General features: G+C 41.2%; 1 protein-coding gene across 4 annotated transcripts in view; it reads right to left on the reverse strand.

Moving 5' to 3' along the window:
* CYB5R4 (cytochrome b5 reductase 4) overlaps positions 1-21,242 on the reverse strand; it is a 415,380-nt gene that overhangs the window by 190,255 nt on the left and 203,883 nt on the right. For all 4 annotated transcript variants that reach the window (XM_073589653.1, XM_073589651.1, XM_073589652.1 and 1 more), the window contains exon 8: positions 17,536-17,565. In XM_073589653.1, the coding sequence (XP_073445754.1) occupies positions 17,536-17,565 (30 nt within the window). The remainder of the gene's footprint in view (positions 1-17,535; positions 17,566-21,242) is intronic.

Genomic DNA, 21,242 nt, shown 5'->3' on the forward strand with positions numbered 1-21,242 from the left:
TAATGCCATTTTCAGTTTTCATTTTTTGGGTAGACTGAGCTGTGTAAAGGCTTGTTTTTTATGCCCTGAGCTGATAATTTTAATGATACCATTTTAAGGTAGATAGGATGGTTTCATCATCTCTCACTGCATTTTATTGCAGTGTTTAGGCAGCTGAAAAAACGTAATTCTCATTATGCCTTTAACCACTTGGGTTAATTTATTTTATTTTGATAGATCAGACTTTTATGAACTATACCAAATTTATGTACTTTTATTTTATTTTTAATGGGGGAAAAGAGGGGTGTTTTTAACCTTTTTTTTTTCCATATTTTCATTTTTTTTCCCACTTTTAACTGTTTGATAGCCCACATAGAGGACTTGAATCTGCAAACATTTGATCACTTGTACTATACACAGCAATAGCATTGTTATGTATAGAAAAAATCACGGACTCCTATGAACACCAACTATAGACTGGCTTTCACATGAGTACTGTCATGACAGGCACGGGAGTCATTCAGCAGACATCTGGTGTGTTATAGCAACCCATTGGTATGCTGTGATTGCTTTATGGGTGTGCAGAAGTATGCGCCCCCTGCTGGCATGCATTAAATGAAGCTGCCACAGCTTGAAAGCAACATTTAACAGGATAACAGCTGTGGGCAGTGCTTCACTCCACCCACAGCCGTTATGTGCTCAGGATCCGGAGTTGCTGCTGGTATGACACTGCGTACTTATGCAGGCACGTGGGCACCCGGCCTTAGGGTCAGAGGATGGCTGAATAACGCATCATCTGTAGGGAAAGAGCTGGCATATGATGTACCAGTACATGATATGTTAGCAAGTAATTAATGGATTTGGTCATCACTTCAGTGCTTGTAAGAGAGAAAATACAGTAAATTGTTGCTTTAGTTGCACTACTGCAATTTCTGAGAGAAGGGAATAGTGTAATCAAATGGCTGATGAGGTGCAGAGTTATAGCCTTATGTTTGAAAAAAAAAAAAAATCTGCAAGTCCTGCCAAAGTTTTGACAGGTTTGAGATGGAAGCAGAGAATTTTAAAGAAGGTGATTAAAGTAGAGCTTTGAGGCAATTTTGAAAACTAACGGATACTGGAGCATATGCCCTTAGTCAAGTAAGTCCAAAAAGCAATGATGCATAAAAAAGTGGCTACACTTAAAAAGAAATGTCCTCAACATGGAAGGTCTCAACTTGAAGAATCATTGAAGGATATAATTAAAATTGTTAATTTCTCATTCAAAAACTACAGTATTTTTGGAGTTAAAAGAAACACTTTTCCCCCTCAAATTTGGGAGGAAAAACGGATTGCGTCTTATAATCTCAAGAAGCCAGGGTCACTGATTCAAGTTTGGCAGCAGGAGTGGGATACTGTTGTGGGCCCTGTCCTCACAGAAGACATCGGCACAGGTGAGCGGAGGTCCCCTACCCCATCCATATCCCTGTGGTAGGCTTTGGGAAAATGGCCACCGAGATATCAATCTGCACATGTCCCGTTTCTGGTTGTCAATTTTCAGAAGCCCACAGCAGGGATATGTACAGGAGAGGGGACATCTGCTCACCGGCTCAGACAGCTTCAGAGAGGACGGGGCCCACAACATCGCCTCACTTATCCTGCTGCCACTGACCTCCTGAATCAGTGACTTCTGAGAGGAGAGCCTGCAGCATCGCCCCACTCCTGCCGCCGACCTCCTGAAGCAGCGCACCTGGTTCCTGTGACGCCGCTCCCCAGGTAAGCTACCATTAAAAAGGGATTATAAGGCACTTCAGAATTTTATTTAAAATTTTTTTTTTTACTATTTTCCACCCCAAAATTTGGGGATTTGGGAAGTGCCTTATAATCCGCAAAATATGGAAAATATCACCACAAGGAATTGTGTAACTGTTCACATAGATGTTAGCTTCAGAGGTGTGCAGAAATTATAGATATTTTCACACTTATGGCTAATGACAGATCAAGAAAAATGCCTTAACTCCAAGGTGATCACTCCTCTCTTGCCTAGGGTCTGAAGTTTCCCTTTTTGGTCTGGAGATTGGATCAGTCCATACAGGACTGGTCCCTTTCATCACAATATCAACAAAGTCCTTCTGACAAGAGATGGGATCTTTAGGCCAACAATAACTTTTTCAACCAACTTGCATGGGTTCCTATGTGAGATTTTGAAGACACAAAAATATTTTGGATCAGAGAAACTCTTCTCCCTTAACTTATCTTTAAAATGTACATCCAAACATTTGGTAAGTGAAATCAGACAATCAATAAGAAAATATCAAGTTTATGCTAACAAGTTCATCATTTATCGGATCGACAGAATGGTATCATAGAAGAGTGTCATTATTCCAGGCTCATCCTGACTATAAGGTTTGGAAATGGATGGTATAGCATCCCTCAGAATTAGTCTTGTTTTATCCAGAGTGTAAAATCACAGACAGAATAAACTCTATTTGGATCATAAAATAGGAGAGACGAAAAGGGACTGGCACACCCACAGGTAATTAAAATGTTATTGTAATTTTCCTCCTCCAGGTTATTTAATGTAATTAAATCATTTTGTTCCTGGAATAATAAATTGCCTAATTCAATTTCATAAACCTAGATAATGTTATTATATTCCAATATATTTTCCGTTTATGTAAAAAAAATGTTTTTTGACCGTGAATGCTCTTCTAAGTTTGTTCACGTCAAATAGAGTTTTGAAAAAATTCTAAGTTTTGGTTAGTGACAAAATTAAGGCCCCTGGTCTTAGTAATAGTGGTTCTGTGCTCCCACCTGGGAATGGATTGGGTCGGGGGCTACACTACTTCGGTCGCAAGGGCCGGGCCTGACCTTAGAGGCAGAGCTACCACACGAACAGTGAAATTGTCCCAATCTTATGGAGCGTTGTCTTCTGGAGTAGAAGGATGTGTGGGGATATGGGACGCTGTATCTCCCATAGATTTCACTTCCCAGGAAACAAGGAATGCTGAATTCTCCGGTTCAAGACAACACAGTACACTGCTGTGTCTGATACTAAGCAGTGATTAGATTGTGCTCATTGTGCTATGCAGGTTAGCAGGGAGTGGTTATCTGGAGTTAATTGGGAGGTATTGAGATTCTAGACAAGTCCGATGGGCTTTGTTCTTTACCAAATTCAATTTTTCAATCTCTTACCTGCCTGAGACCAAGAATGTTCGGGCAGATGCTCTCTGTCGGAGTCTTTGTCTTAGTGAGTCTGACAGTACGGAACCTGATTTCATTCTTCCAAGTGGCATTTTAGTTTCTGTCAATTTAGCTTGGGAGTGTCACGATCCATGCTGAATTGTGACAGATAAAAGCACATGTAACCTTTTTTTTCCTTTAAGCCGTTTGCTTAAAGTTAGTTTTGCCCCCGGTGGCCATTAGGGTCATTACACAGTGGTGTCTTTAGTTCTAGTTTGCCCCCGGTGGTGGCTAGTATTATTACACGGGAATCACTAGCAGGTGTGATTGCTCTGGCTCTTGCCTATAAAGGAGAGTCAGGTATTCTCACTCACTGTTGGTGATATTGGTCATTTCCAACCATCCTTGGTGGAGGAAGGAGCTGACACCAGCCACTTTCATAGTTCCTCATAGTAAAATAGACACTGCAGCAGTTCCAATTCACACCTCGTATAGAAGGGCTGCAGACAATAAGCCAAATGGTAGGCCGCATCTAGTAGAAATGGGGATAACAAATAAAATATTCAGTAGTATGCTAATATACCCCTTCATAACACAAATGTGGGATAAATTAGTGGAAGCTACTGACTACCTGGATGATCAGATTTTCCAGGTTCTTGAAGTTCTTAATGAAACTAATACAATACTGAGACAATTAATCGTAGTTACTAACCAGCATACTATAGTACTAGATTACCTGACCGCAAAAGAAGGAGGAGTGTGTCAAATAATTGGTCCCACCTGTTGTAATTATATCGACCCTGCTGGCAATCACCAGATCAGGGCCAGTATAGACAAAATAGGTGAACTTAGAGACAAATGGTTAAAGCAGCACAGTGCAAAGAGAGACTCCTGGTGGGGTAACACATTCTCTTTCCTAAATCCAGCAAATTGGTTTAATAGCTTAGCAGGATGGATTTTTTTTGGCATTGTACAGACTTGTATGCAAATTTTGTTGCTTTGCTTATTATTTTATGTAGCCGTAAAAGCGCTAATATATGTATTACTTAACTCACACCTCAAAAAAGTCACATGTGTGCCATGGTAGATGCCTTCTGGATCTCTCCTGGTTTCAGTTACGCAGCCACGAAACTTGTACAATCATGCCTCATCTGTGCACAGCACAACCCAGGTAAAACAGTAAAAGTCCCTAAGAAAGCGACATCTAGGCCTCTCTACCCGTTTCAGAGACTGCAGATTGACGACATACAGCTACCAAAGTAGGAGTGTATGCAAATATCCTAGTATGTGTAGATCTCTTCTCTGGTTGGCTGGAAGCCTATCCGGTAAAATGTGCAAATGCTAAAATGACTACAGACAAACTGATGAAAGAACTGATCTGCAGGTATGGTGTCCCAGAAGCCGCAGAAACAGATAGGGGTACACACTTCACGGGAGAAATAATGAGGGAAGTCATGCAGGCCCCGGGTGTACAGTAAACGTTTCATACACCATATAGGCCACAAAGTAGTGGGAAAGTGGAAAGACTAAATGGGACACTTAAACTGAAAATTCAAAAGGCCATGGCAGACACAGGAAAGAGCTGGGTAGAGTGCTTGCCTCTTGCACTCTTTTCAGTCAGACACACTCCAAATAGAAACACAGGCTTGTCTCCTTCTGAAGTCCTGTTGGTAGTGCACCAAAGACTGGTCTGTACTTCCCACAGGTGCTACAGATGCAACACGGTGCTATGACAGCCTACGTCCAGGCCTTGCAGGAAAGACTTAATGTGGTGCATAAACATGTGTTCTCATACATTCCAGATCCTAATGCCAGTGCAGATGTGCATCAGCTGAATCCAGGTGATTGGGTGGTTATACGCAGACACATGAGAAGGAGCCTGGACCCACAATTTGACGGCCCCTTCCAAGTCCAGCTGACCACATCCACTTCAGTAAAACTTGAGGGAAAGCCCACCTGGATCCACGCCAGTCACTGCAAGAAGGTCCTGTCAACAGCAGAATGACTGTTCTCCTCATCACCTTGCTGGCAGTGACAGGGCTACTGGACTCTACAGAGACACAGGACAACCTCTTAAATGCTGATTGGGACAACAAACTTATTCGGCATCATGCTCTTCTTATAAAGGACATGGAAGGACAGAAACCGAAGGACTGTTGGATCTGTACACACAGCCCGTATCTGCGAGGACTATGCCGTACTTAGCCTTACCTCTGGAGCCATGGGAGGTATTAACCCCACACTGCATACACAATGAGACTTGGACTCAATCTAGGTGTGCCCCATGATATATCTGCCTCATTGGCTATAGTCGAACGGGCCGCTAATCCCTGGTTTCAGTTTAATATAACGCGGCCTAAAGGTACAAATGTGGTGGCGGGAATATGACTCAGATGTCGGAAATATGGTCGCCAGGAGGAGGACTGAAATCCCTCACTCAGACCCTATTCCCAATGATGGACTGTAGTTCAGTCTTCAACACACTGGAGCAGACACCTGTGGTGAAGACAATAATTGCTTCCGCATATACACTCGCGATCAAACACAGGTTAATGATATGGTGTACCAAGATGGTGTTGAAGGCTGTAAATCATCTACGGGTAAAATAATAAGGAAAGAAAGGGGTAAATGTACATCTGGTGTAAGTGGAAAACAAATGAATAATACTTGGTGCACCCATAAGCCTACAGTATGTCAGGACATTTGAGTTTATACCAATGTATACAGACCCCTGGTCACATTTGTGTTCTCCCCAAAGGAGTATTCTTGGTTTGCGGACATCGTGCCTACAGGTGAGTGAGCCCGGACATAAGAGGGGTCTGCACTCTTGCTAAACTGACACCAGCCACTTTCATAGTTCCTCATAGTAAAATAGACACTGCAGCAGTTCCAATTCACACCTCGTATAGAAGGGCTGCAGACAATAAGCCAAATGGTAGGCCGCATCTAGTAGAAATGGGGATAACAAATAAAATATTCAGTAGTATGCTAATATACCCCTTCATAACACAAATGTGGGATAAATTAGTGGAAGCTACCGACTACCTGGATGATCAGATTTTCCAGGTTCTTGAAGTTCTTAATGAAACTAATACAATACTGAGACAATTAATCGTAGTTACTAACCAGCATACTATAGTACTAGATTACCTGACCGCAAAAGAAGGAGGAGTGTGTCAAATAATTGGTCCCACCTGTTGTAATTATATCGACCCTGCTGGCAATCACCAGATCAGGGCCAGTATAGACAAAATAGGTGAACTTAGAGACAAATGGTTAAAGCAGCACAGTGCAAAGAGAGACTCCTGGTGGGGTAACACATTCTCTTTCCTAAATCCAGCAAATTGGTTTAATAGCTTAGCAGGATGGATTTTTTTTGGCATTGTACAGACTTGTATGCAAATTTTGTTGTTTTGCTTATTATTTTATGTAGCCGTAAAAGCGCTAATATATGTATTACTTAACTCACACCTCAAAAAAGTCACATGTGTGCCATGGTAGATGCCTTCTGGATCTCTCCTGGTTTCAGTTACGCAGCCACGAAACTTGTACAATCATGCCTCATCTGTGCACAGCACAACCCAGGTAAAACAGTAAAAGTCCCTAAGAAAGCGACATCTAGGCCTCTCTACCCGTTTCAGAGACTGCAGATTGACGACATACAGCTACCAAAGTAGGAGTGTATGCAAATATCCTAGTATGTGTAGATCTCTTCTCTGGTTGGCTGGAAGCCTATCCGGTAAAATGTGCAAATGCTAAAATGACTACAGACAAACTGATGAAAGAACTGATCTGCAGGTATGGTGTCCCAGAAGCCGCAGAAACAGATAGGGGTACACACTTCACGGGAGAAATAATGAGGGAAGTCATGCAGGCCCCGGGTGTACAGTAAACGTTTCATACACCATATAGGCCACAAAGTAGTGGGAAAGTGGAAAGACTAAATGGGACACTTAAACTGAAAATTCAAAAGTCCATGGCAGACACAGGAAAGAGCTGGGTAGAGTGCTTGCCTCTTGCACTCTTTTCAGTCAGACACACTCCAAATAGAAACACAGGCTTGTCTCCTTCTGAAGTCCTGTTGGTAGTGCACCAAAGACTGGTCTGTACTTCCCACAGGTGCTACAGATGCAACACGGTGCTATGACAGCCTACGTCCAGGCCTTGCAGGAAAGACTTAATGTGGTGCATAAACATGTGTTCTCATACATTCCAGATCCTAATGCCAGTGCAGATGTGCATCAGCTGAATCCAGGTGATTGGGTGGTTATACGCAGACACATGAGAAGGAGCCTGGACCCACAATTTGACGGCCCCTTCCAAGTCCAGCTGACCACATCCACTTCAGTAAAACTTGAGGGAAAGCCCACCTGGATCCACGCCAGTCACTGCAAGAAGGTCCTGTCAACAGCAGAATGACTGTTCTCCTCATCACCTTGCTGGCAGTGACAGGGCTACTGGACTCTACAGAGACACAGGACAACCTCTTAAATGCTGATTGGGACAACAAACTTATTCGGCATCATGCTCTTCTTATAAAGGACATGGAAGGACAGAAACCGAAGGACTGTTGGATCTGTACACACAGCCCTGTATCTGCGAGGACTATGCCGTACTTAGCCTTACCTCTGGAGCCATGGGAGGTATTAACCCCACACTGCATACACAATGAGACTTGGACTCAATCTAGGTGTGCCCCATGATATATCTGCCTCATTGGCTATAGTCGAACGGGCCGCTAATCCCTGGTTTCAGTTTAATATAACGCGGCCTAAAGGTACAAATGTGGTGGCGGGAATATGACTCAGATGTCGGAAATATGGTCGCCAGGAGGAGGACTGAAATCCCTCACTCAGACCCTATTCCCAATGATGGACTGTAGTTCAGTCTTCAACACACTGGAGCAGACACCTGTGGTGAAGACAATAATTGCTTCCGCATATACACTCGCGATCAAACACAGGTTAATGATATGGTGTACCAAGATGGTGTTGAAGGCTGTAAATCATCTACGGGTAAAATAATAAGGAAAGAAAGGGGTAAATGTACATCTGGTGTAAGTGGAAAACAAATGAATAATACTTGGTGCACCCATAAGCCTACAGTATGTCAGGACATTTGAGTTTATACCAATGTATACAGACCCCTGGTCACATTTGTGTTATCCCCAAAGGAGTATTCTTGGTTTGCGGACATCGTGCCTACAGGTGAGTGAGCCCGGACATAAGAGGGGTCTGCACTCTTGCTAAACTGACACCAGCCACTTTCATAGTTCCTCATAGTAAAATAGACACTGCAGCAGTTCCAATTCACACCTCGTATAGAAGGGCTGCAGACAATAAGCCAAATGGTAGGCCGCATCTAGTAGAAATGGGGATAACAAATAAAATATTCAGTAGTATGCTAATATACCCCTTCATAACACAAATGTGGGATAAATTAGTGGAAGCTACCGTCTACCTGGATGATCAGATTTTCCAGGTTCTTGAAGTTCTTAATGAAACTAATACAATACTGAGACAATCGTAGTTACTAACCAGCATACTATAGTACTAGATTACCTGACCGCAAAAGAAGGAGGAGTGTGTCAAATAATTGGTCCCACCTGTTGTAATTATATCGACCCTGCTGGCAATCACCAGATCAGGGCCAGTATAGACAAAATAGGTGAACTTAGAGACCAATGGTTAAAGCAGCACAGTGCAAAGAGAGACTCCTGGTGGGGTAACACACTCTCTTTCCTAAATCCAGCAAATTGGTTTAATAGCTTAGCAGGATGGATTTTTTTTGGCATTGTACAGACTTGTATGCAAATTTTGTTGTTTTGCTTATTATTTTATGTAGCCGTAAAAGCGCTAATATATGTATTACTTAAGCTACTGAATAATGTATGTGTGAAAAAAAAGAATCTGAGGCTGAACCTTCTGTAGTGTATCATAGACCCCAGGTGGCCATTGCTGATGGGGAAAGTGAGTGTCCACACTGAGGGTGGATGGGCTAAGCAGGTAGGAAGCCCCCTTTTGGGTACTAGACCCATGAGACAGTAGCTCCTTTGTGGACATCAGCTGACCCTGTGGCAAAGGTTATACCATTTACAAAAGGGGGAAATTGATATAGAAGAGTTAATGGTTTGCTTTTATATCCCTTTAAATGCCTTTAAGACTTCAATTGCCTTTTGCCTTATTATTGCTAGAATTATTCTTATGTAGACTAGTAGTCTCTGTCTTCAAGGAAACTATACTTGTTATCATATTTGTTCTCAACAACGTGTTCTGGGTATATTGTAAACAAGGTACGACCCTGAGGTGATGGTGGGGGCCAAATGAGCTCCATAGAGTCACATATTGTTGTAAATGGTATAAAAACATGTCTTATATTTCATTACGTCAGATAAAGTGATTTGACCACGGCTTGTGTGTTGAAGTCTCTTTGTCTCCAAGCGCTTGCAACAGAAAGGGCGAAAAACCCCACAGTTCAGACTCACTGGTGATCTGGACAGCTGACGCTTGGTCAGAACAAAAGCAGCTACGACAGAGCTAGAGAAGAATTCCTTGCAGCTCAGTCAGAGTCCTGGTGTGGAAGGAGCAACAGTGAGGAGTTCCTTGCAGCTCTGACAAAGCTTTGGTGAAGTAGCAGTTATTCCGGAGGAAAGCAGCACTCAGGTGCCGGACTCTGTTGCTGGGAGCAATAGCAACAGAGCAAAGCTAAGTGTTTTTTCCCTGTTTGTAACTTTCCTTATGTGTGTTTTAGGGCAGTGATGGGATTAGTTTCTGCACCATCCAATTCATTAGAAAGGGATAGGTGCAGGGCGAGCTAGGGTTTTTAGGTATCCTGCTCGTCGCCAGGTGAGAAACCTGCCTGGGGACCGTCAGGAGTGTAGAGACACTGACTCAGGGGAGTGCAGGAGGTCTCCACGTCCCCGTTCCCCATTGCAGGGCCCTCCATTGTATCGGTTTCCCTGGTGTTTCCCTTAACTCCGTAAATTCGCCCTGCTGGAGGCGGTGTATCCAGATACACGTGTAATTATTTAAATTTGCCTGCTGAAGGCGGTGTATCCGGCTGCACGTTACATTGTTTAAATTCGCCCCGCTGGAGGCGGTGTATCCAGGGTCACGGGTGTCATAGAAATTCGCCCTGCTGGAGGCGGTGTATCCAATCATCCGTGACATCACAGGGAGGTGTTTAAAGCTAAGGAGATGGCTCCATCCAACACACCTCATGATAAATTATTAATTCCGGTGCAGTTAAGGTTGGGCCTTCTCAGAGAGTGTCATAACTCGGTCACTGCGGGCCAACCTGGCATTAAGGGGACTTGTCATCTGTTGAGCAGAAAGTATTGGTGGCCATCCTTTGGTAAGGATATTGAAGGTTATGTTAAGGCATGCAAGATCTATGCCATCAACAAGGTGCTTTACATTGCCCCGGCAGTAAAACTTCTCCCTTTGCCCATTTCTGCACGCCCTTGGTCCAACATATCCATGGACTTTTATTATGGATCTCCCTTACTCCAAGGGTATGACTACGGTGTGGGTTATTGGGGACCAATTTTCTAAATTATGCTGTTAAGGGGAGAATATATGGCATAAGAATATATACAAGAATCAAAATTATACCACTATATGGACGCTTTGCTGAATATTGAAATCATGTAGCTTTAAGATATTTCTGATTCTCTAAGAGTTATTTCTGTATCGTATAATCCACCTAGTTTCATCTAAACTAGGTTGGGCTAGAAGCAATAATTATTTGCATGATGATTATACAGTAATTAGAACTTGTGAGATCAATATACAGTATATAGAACATGTGAAATCAATAGTAATTTGTGATTTGTGATAAACAGTAATTTGGAAAGAACCCATGATGTAATGTAATAAGACAGTTTGATTTTTTGCTGTAAAATGTTGTACACTTCTGGAAATAAACCAGAAATCATTTGAGAGACAATTGCTTGCATTTGTCCTGATTTCACCGGCCGTAAAATCCTCACATTCAATTTGGAAGCATAACAATTATGATGCGAACACATGCATTCTTTCTGCCATAACAATGCCATTTGGTTCCTTTTGCTCAATTGTGTGCAGAACTTGATAGATTTGCTCCTTGTTCAGGTGGTAAGATTACATAGGGTTCCCATGAATATTATCTCTGACTGCGGGTCCCATGGTATCCATGAGTAAGGTTTTAAGCTGAAACGCGTAGGATTGTCTATGCTACATGCGGCTAACTAATGTTAGTTCTGGCCATATGCACACTAGAATTTTTTTCTAATATGCATTCAATACATTTTTTAAAACTTTAAAATAATGAACATTTGCTTTCTCGAGCACCTGATTCACCATTTTTGATTCCATGTTCCTGCCTGGGCAGCTCCATGCGCTGGGTGTGGACCTATAGGTTTTCCTCAGAACAAGGCAAGTAATGAGCAAAGCTGGATGAAATTGCAAGGAGCATTTCCTTACATCTCTCAGGAATAAGGTAATCCCAACTAAGCTAAACTGGGTTACAGTCCAATACGGAACAAGCAGCCAGGAGACCATCTCTACACTAAGGGGACAAATCCACAAGGATTAACCACACCATGGTGCCCATGCCTACCATCTGGTTTTCCAGCAGACTGCTCTTAAATGCACAAGTTGCCATAGAGGATCCTCTGAATGGGTGAGCTGAAAAATTTATTTTCTCTTTTGCCATCTCCTAAGCTTGCACTCAGGTTTATAGGACCATTTCTCATTACTGAGGTTGTCAAAAAGGTGACTTTCCATGTAGGTCTGCATTTTTCTTCCTTTCTGCTTGTGTCCCAGGATTCTCCTCCTTCTAATTCTGGCAGATAATACTGAGGAATTTGAGATAGAAAGTATTGTGGACTGTAGGAAAGTTTGAAATTCCATTCAGCATTAGATTCACTGTAAGGGGTACAGGAGAGGTCCTGGCTCACGAGAGGTAATATATATGCCGATTGTCTCTTCACTGAGCTCCATAAGAGGTTTTAGGACAAGGTGGGTGGTGAGAGTCCAGAGGTCTCTCCTAGAGAGGGCATAAAGCTAGGAATTGTGGTTCTGTGCTCCCACTTGGAATGGATAGTGTCCGGTGCTACGCTACTCCGACTGCAAATACCGCCATTGCTCTGAACCTGGAGGGGGAGTTACCACGCGCGCAGAGAAACTGTCCCAATCTTATCAAACGTCATATTCAGGCCTAGTACAATGTGATTATTACCACAACTGTTAACATATCAGCAGTCTTAAAACATTTCTCCCAAAGACATAATGGGAAAACAAAATGACAAATTTCTAGGAATTGATAAAGTATTTAAACCTATAAGAGTGAACGATTTGTGTGGTTTTTATTTCCATTTTGTTCTTGTGCATACAGTTGTGGCCAAAAGTATTGACACTCCTGCAATTCTGTCAGATAATACTCAATTTCTTCCTGAAAATGATTGCAAACACAAATTCTTTGGTATTATTATCTTCATTTAATTTGTCTTAAATGAAAAAACACAAAAAGAATTGTCCTAAAGCCAAATAGGAATATAATGCCACACCAAACATAAAAAAGAGGGTGGACAAAAGTATTGGCACTGTTCGAAAAATCATGTGATGCTTCTCTAATTTGTGTAATTAACAGCACCTGTAATTTACCTGTGACACCTAACAGGTGTTGGCAATAACTAAATCACACTTGCACCAGTTGACATGGATTAAAGTTGACTCAACCTCTGTCCTGTGTCCTTGTGTGTACCACATTGAGCATGGAGAAAAGAAAAAAGACCGAAGAACTGTCTGAGGACTTGAGAAACCAAGTTGTGAGGAAGCATGAGCAATCTCAAGGCTACAAGTCCATTTCCAAAGACCAGAATGTTCCTGTGTCTACCGTGCGCAGTGTCATCAAGAAGTTTAAAGCCCATGGCACTGTGGCTAACCTCCCTAGATATGGATGGAAAAGAAAAATTGACACGAGATTTCAACGCAAGATTGTGCGGATGTTGGATAAAGAACCTCAACTAACATCCAAACAAGTTCAAGCTGCCCTGCAGTCCGAGGGTACAACAGTGTCAACCCGTACTATCCATCGGCGTCTGAATGAAAAGGGACTGTATGGTAGGAGACCCAGGAAGACCCCACTTCTTACCCCGAGACATAAAAAAGCCAGGCTGGAGTTTGCCAAAACTTACCTGAAAAAGCCTAAAACGTTTTGGAAGAATGTTCTCTGGTCAGATGAGACTAAAGTAGAGCTTTTTGGGCAAAGGCATCAACATAGAGTTTACAGGAGAAAAAAGGAGGCATTCAAAGAAAAGAACACGGTCCCTACAGTCAAACATGGCGGAGATTCCCTGATGTTTTGGGGTTGCTTTGCTGCCTCTGGCACTGGACTGCTTGACTGTGTGCATGGCATTATGAAGTCAGAAGACTACCAACAAATTTTGCAGCATAATGTAGGGCCCAGTGTGAGAAAGCTGGGTCTCCCTCAGAGGTCATGGGTCTTCCAGCAGGACAATGACCCAAAACACACTTCAAAAAGCACTAGAAAATGGTTTGAGAGAAAGCACTGGAGACTTCTAAGGAGGCCAGCAATGAGTCCAGACCTGAATCCCTTAGAACACCTGTGGAGAGATCTAAAAATGGCAGCTTGGAGAAGGCACCCTTCACATATCAGGGACCTGGAGCAGTTTCCCAAAGAAGAATGGTCTAAAATTCCAGCAGAGCATTGTAAGAAACTCATTGATGGTTACCAGAAGCGGTTGGTCGCAGTTATTTTGGCTAAAGGTTGTGCAACCAAGTATTAGGCTGCGGGTGCCAATACTTTTGTCTGGCCCATTTTTGGAGTTTTGTGTGAAATGATCAATGTTTTGCTTTTTGCTTCATTCTCTTTTGTGTTTTTTCATTTAAGACAAATTAAATGAAGATAATAATACCAAAGAATTTATGTTTGCAATCATTTTCAGGAAGAAACTGAGTATTATCTGACAGAATTGCAGGGGTGTCAATACTTTTGGCCACAACTGTACATACAGTTAGGTCCATATATATTTGGACAGAGACAACATTTTTCTAATTTTGGTTCTAGACATTGCCACAGTGAATTTTAAAGAAAACAATTCAGATGCAGTTGAAGTTCAGACTTTCAGCTTTCATTTGAGGGTATCCACATTAAAATTGGATGAAGGGTTTAGGAGTTTCAGCTCCTTAACATGCGCCACCCATGTTGTCTCTGTCCAAATATATATGGACCTAACTGTACTTCTCTTTGTCTACACCATAGGATAAAATCACAGGTTGGTTTAAATTAACTATGACACACAGATGTTTTGCTAGAAGAAGTAATATAAGTGTAACTTCATTTTTCTTGTAACATCCCCATGATTAATGCTTTTTAGCTGAAACACGTCAGTTTTTCTATGGCTGTACCGTGGATGCCAGTGTGCCAACATTTTTGACATTGGACTAACAAAAGTGATATTTTAACTTTATATTCTACTCGTCATCGCTGGAGAAAATAATTGTTCCTTTCTGCACAGTAGAATGTGTGGGATGAGGGAGGCAGTATCCCCACAGATTTCACTGCCTGGGGAACAAGGGACGCTGTGTTCCCCAGTTGCAAGGCAACACAGGACACTGTTGTGTCTGGTACTAGGCAGTGGTTGGATTGTGTCCATTCTACTGTGCAGGTTAACATGGAACACAGAGAAACACAATACAGCAAACGTGAAAAAATACTCTGGCGTAAAAAAAAATTTTTCAACAATAAACAGCAAGTGCTAGTAAAAAGATGATAGCAAAGCAGGGTATTTAGTTGATACGTTTTTTGCACTGGATAGGACTACTCTTTTGGGTATACCTTGGCGTTGGTAGAGCGGCTTAGCATACATTTTTTGAAAAGAATGTATCAACTAACAACAATGTTTTGCTATCATCTTTTTACTAGCACTTGCTGTTTATTGTTGAAAAAATTTTTTTTTTTTACAGCAGAGTATTTTTTCACGTTTGTTGTATTGTGTTTCTCTGTGTTCCAGTCTCTTGGTGGTGTGAACACTTGTATTGTGCAGGTTAACATGTAGTAGTTATCTGGGGTTAAATGGGAGGTATTCAACACTTGATCATTTCCAGGAGAGCTATTTATCCCTGCTCACAGCTCAAGTCTTTGCTGTTTAATGCAGATCCTATGTGTTGTGGCGAGTAGTGTTTGCAGTATTGGTAGCTCTAGTTCAAGGTTAATGTTAGGGTTCGTTGCTCTTTGTCTTCATACTACACTTCCAGTGTTTCTAGTCGACGTATCTATCTGGTTTGGCTATGCTATGGTTGCATCACCAGACGCCAACTGCCCGGCAACAGAGGGCCTGGGAAGGGCTCTGCCAAAGTCCCCCTCCTTTTTACTGGGAGCTGGGTGAGGAATAATCCTAAGGCTATATGCCCACATTAGTGTTTTTAAACGCTGAGGAAACGGGTCTCCTTCCCAGAAAATGCGCGGAAAAAAACGTGCGGTTTTTGCGGAAAAAACGCGCGTTTTTTATGCGTTTTTTTCCACGTGTCTTCTGGACTATAGGAAATAGCCAAAAACGCGAACCTAATTAATGAACATGCTGCGTTTTCTACCGCTAAGTGTTTCCTTAGCGGTAAAAAACGCATTCATTGGCACAAAAAGGCCAAAATGCATTAAAATGAATGGGATGCTTCTTTTAAGCGTTTTTGATGCGGTCTGACCCTGAAAAACGCATCAAAGATGCTTAAAAAAACGTTGTGTTTTTTTAGCGTTTTTGATGCGCTTTTCGGTGTTTTTCGGGGTCAAGCCGCATCAAAAACGCTTAAAAGAAGTATCCCATTCAATTTAATGCATTTTGGCCTTTTTGTGCCAATGGATGCGTTTTTTACCGCTAAGGAAACGCTTAGCGGTAAAAAACGCAGCATGTTCATTAATTAGGTCCGCGTTTTTGGCTATTTCCTATAGTCCAGAAGACGCACGGAAAAAAACGCAAAAAAAAGTGTGTTTTTTGCGCAAAAAAACGCACGTTTTCTGGGAAGGAGACCCGTTTCCTGAGCGTTTAAAAACGCTACTGTGGGCACATAGCCTAACTCTTTAAGGCTCGCTTTACTAGGGCAGCTTGAGCCAAATGTGTCTGTGGTTTTGGTTGTTTGGTGCCAGCCTTGCTGAGTCTCTCTGCAATTACACATAACATCTAGCTGAAACTTCCATCTTTTCTTCTGAGAAAATGGTTGGAGTACATTTGATCACAATAATTGTAAAGTCCTTTAACCCCTTTACCCCCAAGGGTGGTTTGCACGTTAATGCCTGGGCCAATTTTTACAATTCTGACCATTATCCCTTTATGAGGTAATAACTCTGGAACGCTTCCATGGATCCTGGTAACTCTGACATTGTTTTTCTCGTGACATATTGTACTTCATGTTAGTGGTAAAATTACACTCGATTACAGCCATTTTTGCGTTCAAAAACTCAAACGGTGCTGCTTCCCTGTCATGTGCCCAAATAGTAGTTTTACTTCACATAGGGAGTATCGGCCTACTCAGGAAAAATTGCACAAATTTTGGGGTTCATTTTCTCCTGTTACTCTTATGAAAGTAAGAAATTTGGGGCTTAAGTAAAATTTTTGTGAAAAAAGTAAAATGTCAATTTTTTCCTTCCATATTCCATTAATTCCTGTAACGCACTTGAAGGGTTAATAAACTTCTTGAATATGGTTTTTAGGACATTGAAGGGTGCAGTTTTTAGGATGGTGTCACTTTTGGGTATTTTCTGTCATATAGATCCCTCAAAGTCACTTTAAATGTGATGTGGTCCCTAAAGAAATGGATTTGTAAATTTTGTTTGAAAATAATAGAAATTGCTGATTAGTGGGGGAACAGTAGAGGTACCGGAAGACAGGTAGTTTGGGGACATCATTTCTCTCTCTCCTCTGACATGTATATCATGTCAGGAGAGAAATTATTTCAATTGCAGCACACTTTTTCTTTTACGTGATCGCCGTTAATCATTAAATAATGGCAATCACGTTACCGAGCACCGGAAAAAACAACCCTGATTGTGTTCTCCAAGATCTCAGCTACCCCCGGTAGCTGACAACCCAGAAATTTTCAGACTCTGGGGGCGCTATAAACGTATTAACAATCGATATTTGAAAACGGCAACGGGGGAATAGGGCCCCATAGCAGCCATTTTAATGCGTATCAGTGGCTGTTAATGGGGTTAAATGATGCCACCGACAAAGATGCGTACTCAAATCCAAAGCTTGCTCCATACAAATGGACCAGACCTGTAGGAAACTGGACAAACAATTGCCGATCGGCATACAAGTGTAAATGCAACCTAAAAATGACAGATGCAAACTGATTTCATTGACAATTATATGCACTTTTACAATTTGGAGAAATCAGTTACCTTCAAGGTCCTCTATTCTGTGGCTCAATTCTAGAAGAAAGAAATAGAAAATACTATAAGAACTAATTTCACAGCTGTTTTTCCAAGACAAAGATGAGCATATAAAATTCATAATTTTATCAGTGCAGTGCAGATCATCATGCTTTCATTAATTGGTATAATTAGTATAACAGACAGAATTTAAAAAAATAAATAAATGCACGCATGCAGGAACAAACTGGGTACACTTTCATCATACCAAGGAAGACACAGTTTTATGCATAATTATAGAAAGTCTCTTGTAAAATCTAAGACATATACAGGAATTTTTTTATCATGTGAAATCAGAACCTAGGCAAACTGGTACCAACAATGTTTTGTAATTTTGTCACATTACTCACAGTGGCCTATCTAAAAGCAGTATTGTGTAGGCTGGAGGAGCTAAGCAGTTACAAATATAAAAACTTAAAACAAGATATGTAGAAAACTAAGCACTAAAAGGGGCCTCCACTCATCAGACTCAAAGATCATGCCTACAATATAAAAAATGGTTTACAGGCCATCCCTTATCTAAACACTATAAAGAGGTCCATAATGGCAAAATAGAGGTACCCTACTTTTTTATTGTGGGATAGAAATAGTTAAGCAGCACTGGACGGGTGGCAATTATTTGCACCAAATATCCAGAGCCGAAAGCCACTGGATATTCCAACTTTATACTATAAAACCAGCAGGACTGAATAGAAAAGCAGAAATGTTTGTTTTTATGATCTGATTCATTGAGGACTGGATACTGTAAACAAAGTGTTTACGGCCACTTATATAGTGAAACTCATCTATATATACTTACTAGGTCCATAGGAGAAACAAGCACTTAGGAAGAAGGACGATTCCTTCTAAATGAGTAGGATCAGACACCCTTAGTTGTATCGTGGACTTTTCTGCAATGGGTGAAGTCACAACATTCTGAACAGATAACTCACAAGTGTTTTGCTGACTGCAGCGCTACAGGCCAGTGCACTGTTGGAAAATTTTGATCTCTAACTATCCACATCCAGAGACGCCTACAAGCTGACTCGCATCGAGCGACAAGCATTACTCGTGGATCATTAAGTGGCCACTACCTATTATAGTACTCTCTCTGGAGCTCCTATTTCACCTTAACAGTAGGACTTGGAGACAGAATATGGAGTTCACAACTGTATGGGTAGGCTCTACGTTTATTTTTGATCCACCGATCACGTGAGAGGGGTCACCGGTGAGCGCATTTCTGGCCGGATGTGCTTGTTAAATGCCACTGTCAGAGTTTGACAGCGGCATTTACCAAAAGTTAATAGCAGCAGGCGGATCGCGATTCCGCCCGCGGTTATTGCGGGCACATGTCAGCTGTTCAAAACAGCTGACATGTCCCGATATTGATGCGGCCTCACCGCCGGAGCCCACATCAAGGCGGGGTGCTGCCAAAGGACGTACTATTCTGTCCGACGGCATAAAGAGGTTACAGCATAAAGAAATCATTTTAATTCTTGTAATCTAAAAAATAAATGTTTACATATGCCTGCCAAAGTATGACACATTCACATTATAAAAAAAATCTGTGCTTATTCTGTTTGCGTAAACAATAGCATAAAGCTTTGCTCAATTGTCCAGGATAAAAAGGTAACCTTGAAATACTTTACAACAATGTGTATTATCTTCACATATGTTTAGCCCAAAGAGAACAATTTGATGCTTTTTTTGTATAAAGAAATGTGTTCAAAAGAGTACAAAAAATGAAAACTGACATGTGAAATCAATTCTTGAGCCAATATTTTATCACTAAGTTGTTTTGCTACGTTTTCCTTCACATACCCCAGGTTTTTGTGTTATCGCTTCGTAGTCTTGTGCTCCTTTGGTGTTTTATGTGTTTGCATGGGTAATGTCACAGAACAGTTTTTCTCTCATTCTACAGAAAGCACTCGTCTGATTTGGAAGGTCGCGTGCATGAGCCCCAAGAAGTATTTTAGTGTATAATGCAGAGTCAATGACCACATATCTTGTACTATACCCACCAGCAGAAGCAGGCAGTTTACAACATCTAACAGGGGTTATGTTGCTCCAATTATGTAAGATTTGGCAATGTCAATTTTCTTCTACTTGTTTACAAATTATTTAAAATATTCATTCATGCATATTGCAACTGTTCTTTATGTCTCAAATTTCCTGGTTGTAACTACGGTAGACCAAATTTTTAAATATACGGTTCAGATTACGATTGCCGACGAATATTGTATTCAAAATATTTGCCGAACATAGCAAAATGCCATTGGAATCAATGGTATTAGAGATGAGCGAATGTGCTCAGAAACGCGCGTGAACGTAAATTCGGCACAGACTGGGTATCAATTTGGTACGAATATGGCAAATTCGGATTAGGTGACCGGTTTCAGAATATATTTGCTCATCTCTAGTTGTAACAAACTTATATCACATTGATACTGGGCTTAATTCGTAACTAATTTCATGGCACAACAGAATCTAAAAGTGTATTTGCAAGACTATTTTAAAAATCAAATGTACATATGGAATACAATTTTTAAACCTATTCTTCATTCCGCGACAACTACGTTTTAAATGTAGTCCCCCTTGTAAAGTAAAAAACCTAATACTCACCTCTCACACTGATGCCTTTCCAGCAAAGTCTGCGTTGGATCTCCCAAAGCTTTCCTGACGTTGTTATGTCCTGCAGCCAAACATCAGTCGCCATTGGGCTGCTATACTCTCACGTCTGCTTGTCCAACATTTGGTAGAGGGAAGTTTTTGTGCTGCTTTTTTATGCAAATTAAATGATGCTTTTTACAGTACCAGCAAAATCTTTGAGATTGCAGAAATCTAATTTTTTTCCTTGACTGAAAGAGAAAATTGATCCGTTTTCGAAATCTGCAGCATGTCAATTCTTTCAGCGTTTTTCCATCGTTTTTTCACCCATGAGTACATGCAAAACCAAACCAAAACCGCTGCTATTAGTTTTGCAGCGTTTCTGGAGAAAAACACAGGTACAGTAAGATGTGAAACCTTTTTATTTCCCAATTATAAACCTTAATGTATTGGTATTGTTACATGGTATTGTGCATGGATGTTCGTATTTTTTAATTGTAATGTAATTTGCACTTACAGTAATTTTTTTTACAGCAATCCTTATGGTTCTCACCTCTCCACACAGTTTAAATTAGTGATCATTAACCCCTTAACGACCAATCCATTTTGTAGGTTAAAGACCAGGCCTTAATTCTGAAATCGGACCACTGTCACTTTATGTGCTTACAGTGCCTTTCGAAAGTATTCGGCTCCCTGGAACTTTTCAACCTTTTCCCACATATCATTCTTCAAACATAAAGATACCAAATGCAAAGTTTTGGTGAAGAATCAACAACAAATGGAACACAATTGTGAAGTTGAACGAAATTTATTGGTTATTTTAAATTTTTCTGGAAAGTCAAAAACTGATAAGTGGGGCGTGCAATATTATTCGGCCCCTTTACTTTCAGTGTAGAAAACTCACTCCAGAAGTTCATTGTGGATCTCTGAAAGGGAGCCGAATACTTTAGAAAGGCACTGTATAACTCTGGAACGCGTCAACGGATCCTGCTGATTCTGACGTTGTTTTTTCGTGACATATTGTACTTCATGATAGTGGTAAAATTTCTTCGATTTGCCTTTATGAAAAAAACGGAAATATGGCGAAAATT

Source organism: Dendrobates tinctorius, unplaced genomic scaffold (genome assembly GCF_039654945.1).
Source record: "Dendrobates tinctorius isolate UK_male_01 unplaced genomic scaffold, ASM3965494v1 ptg000111l, whole genome shotgun sequence".
Taxonomy (NCBI): domain Eukaryota; kingdom Metazoa; phylum Chordata; class Amphibia; order Anura; family Dendrobatidae; genus Dendrobates; species Dendrobates tinctorius.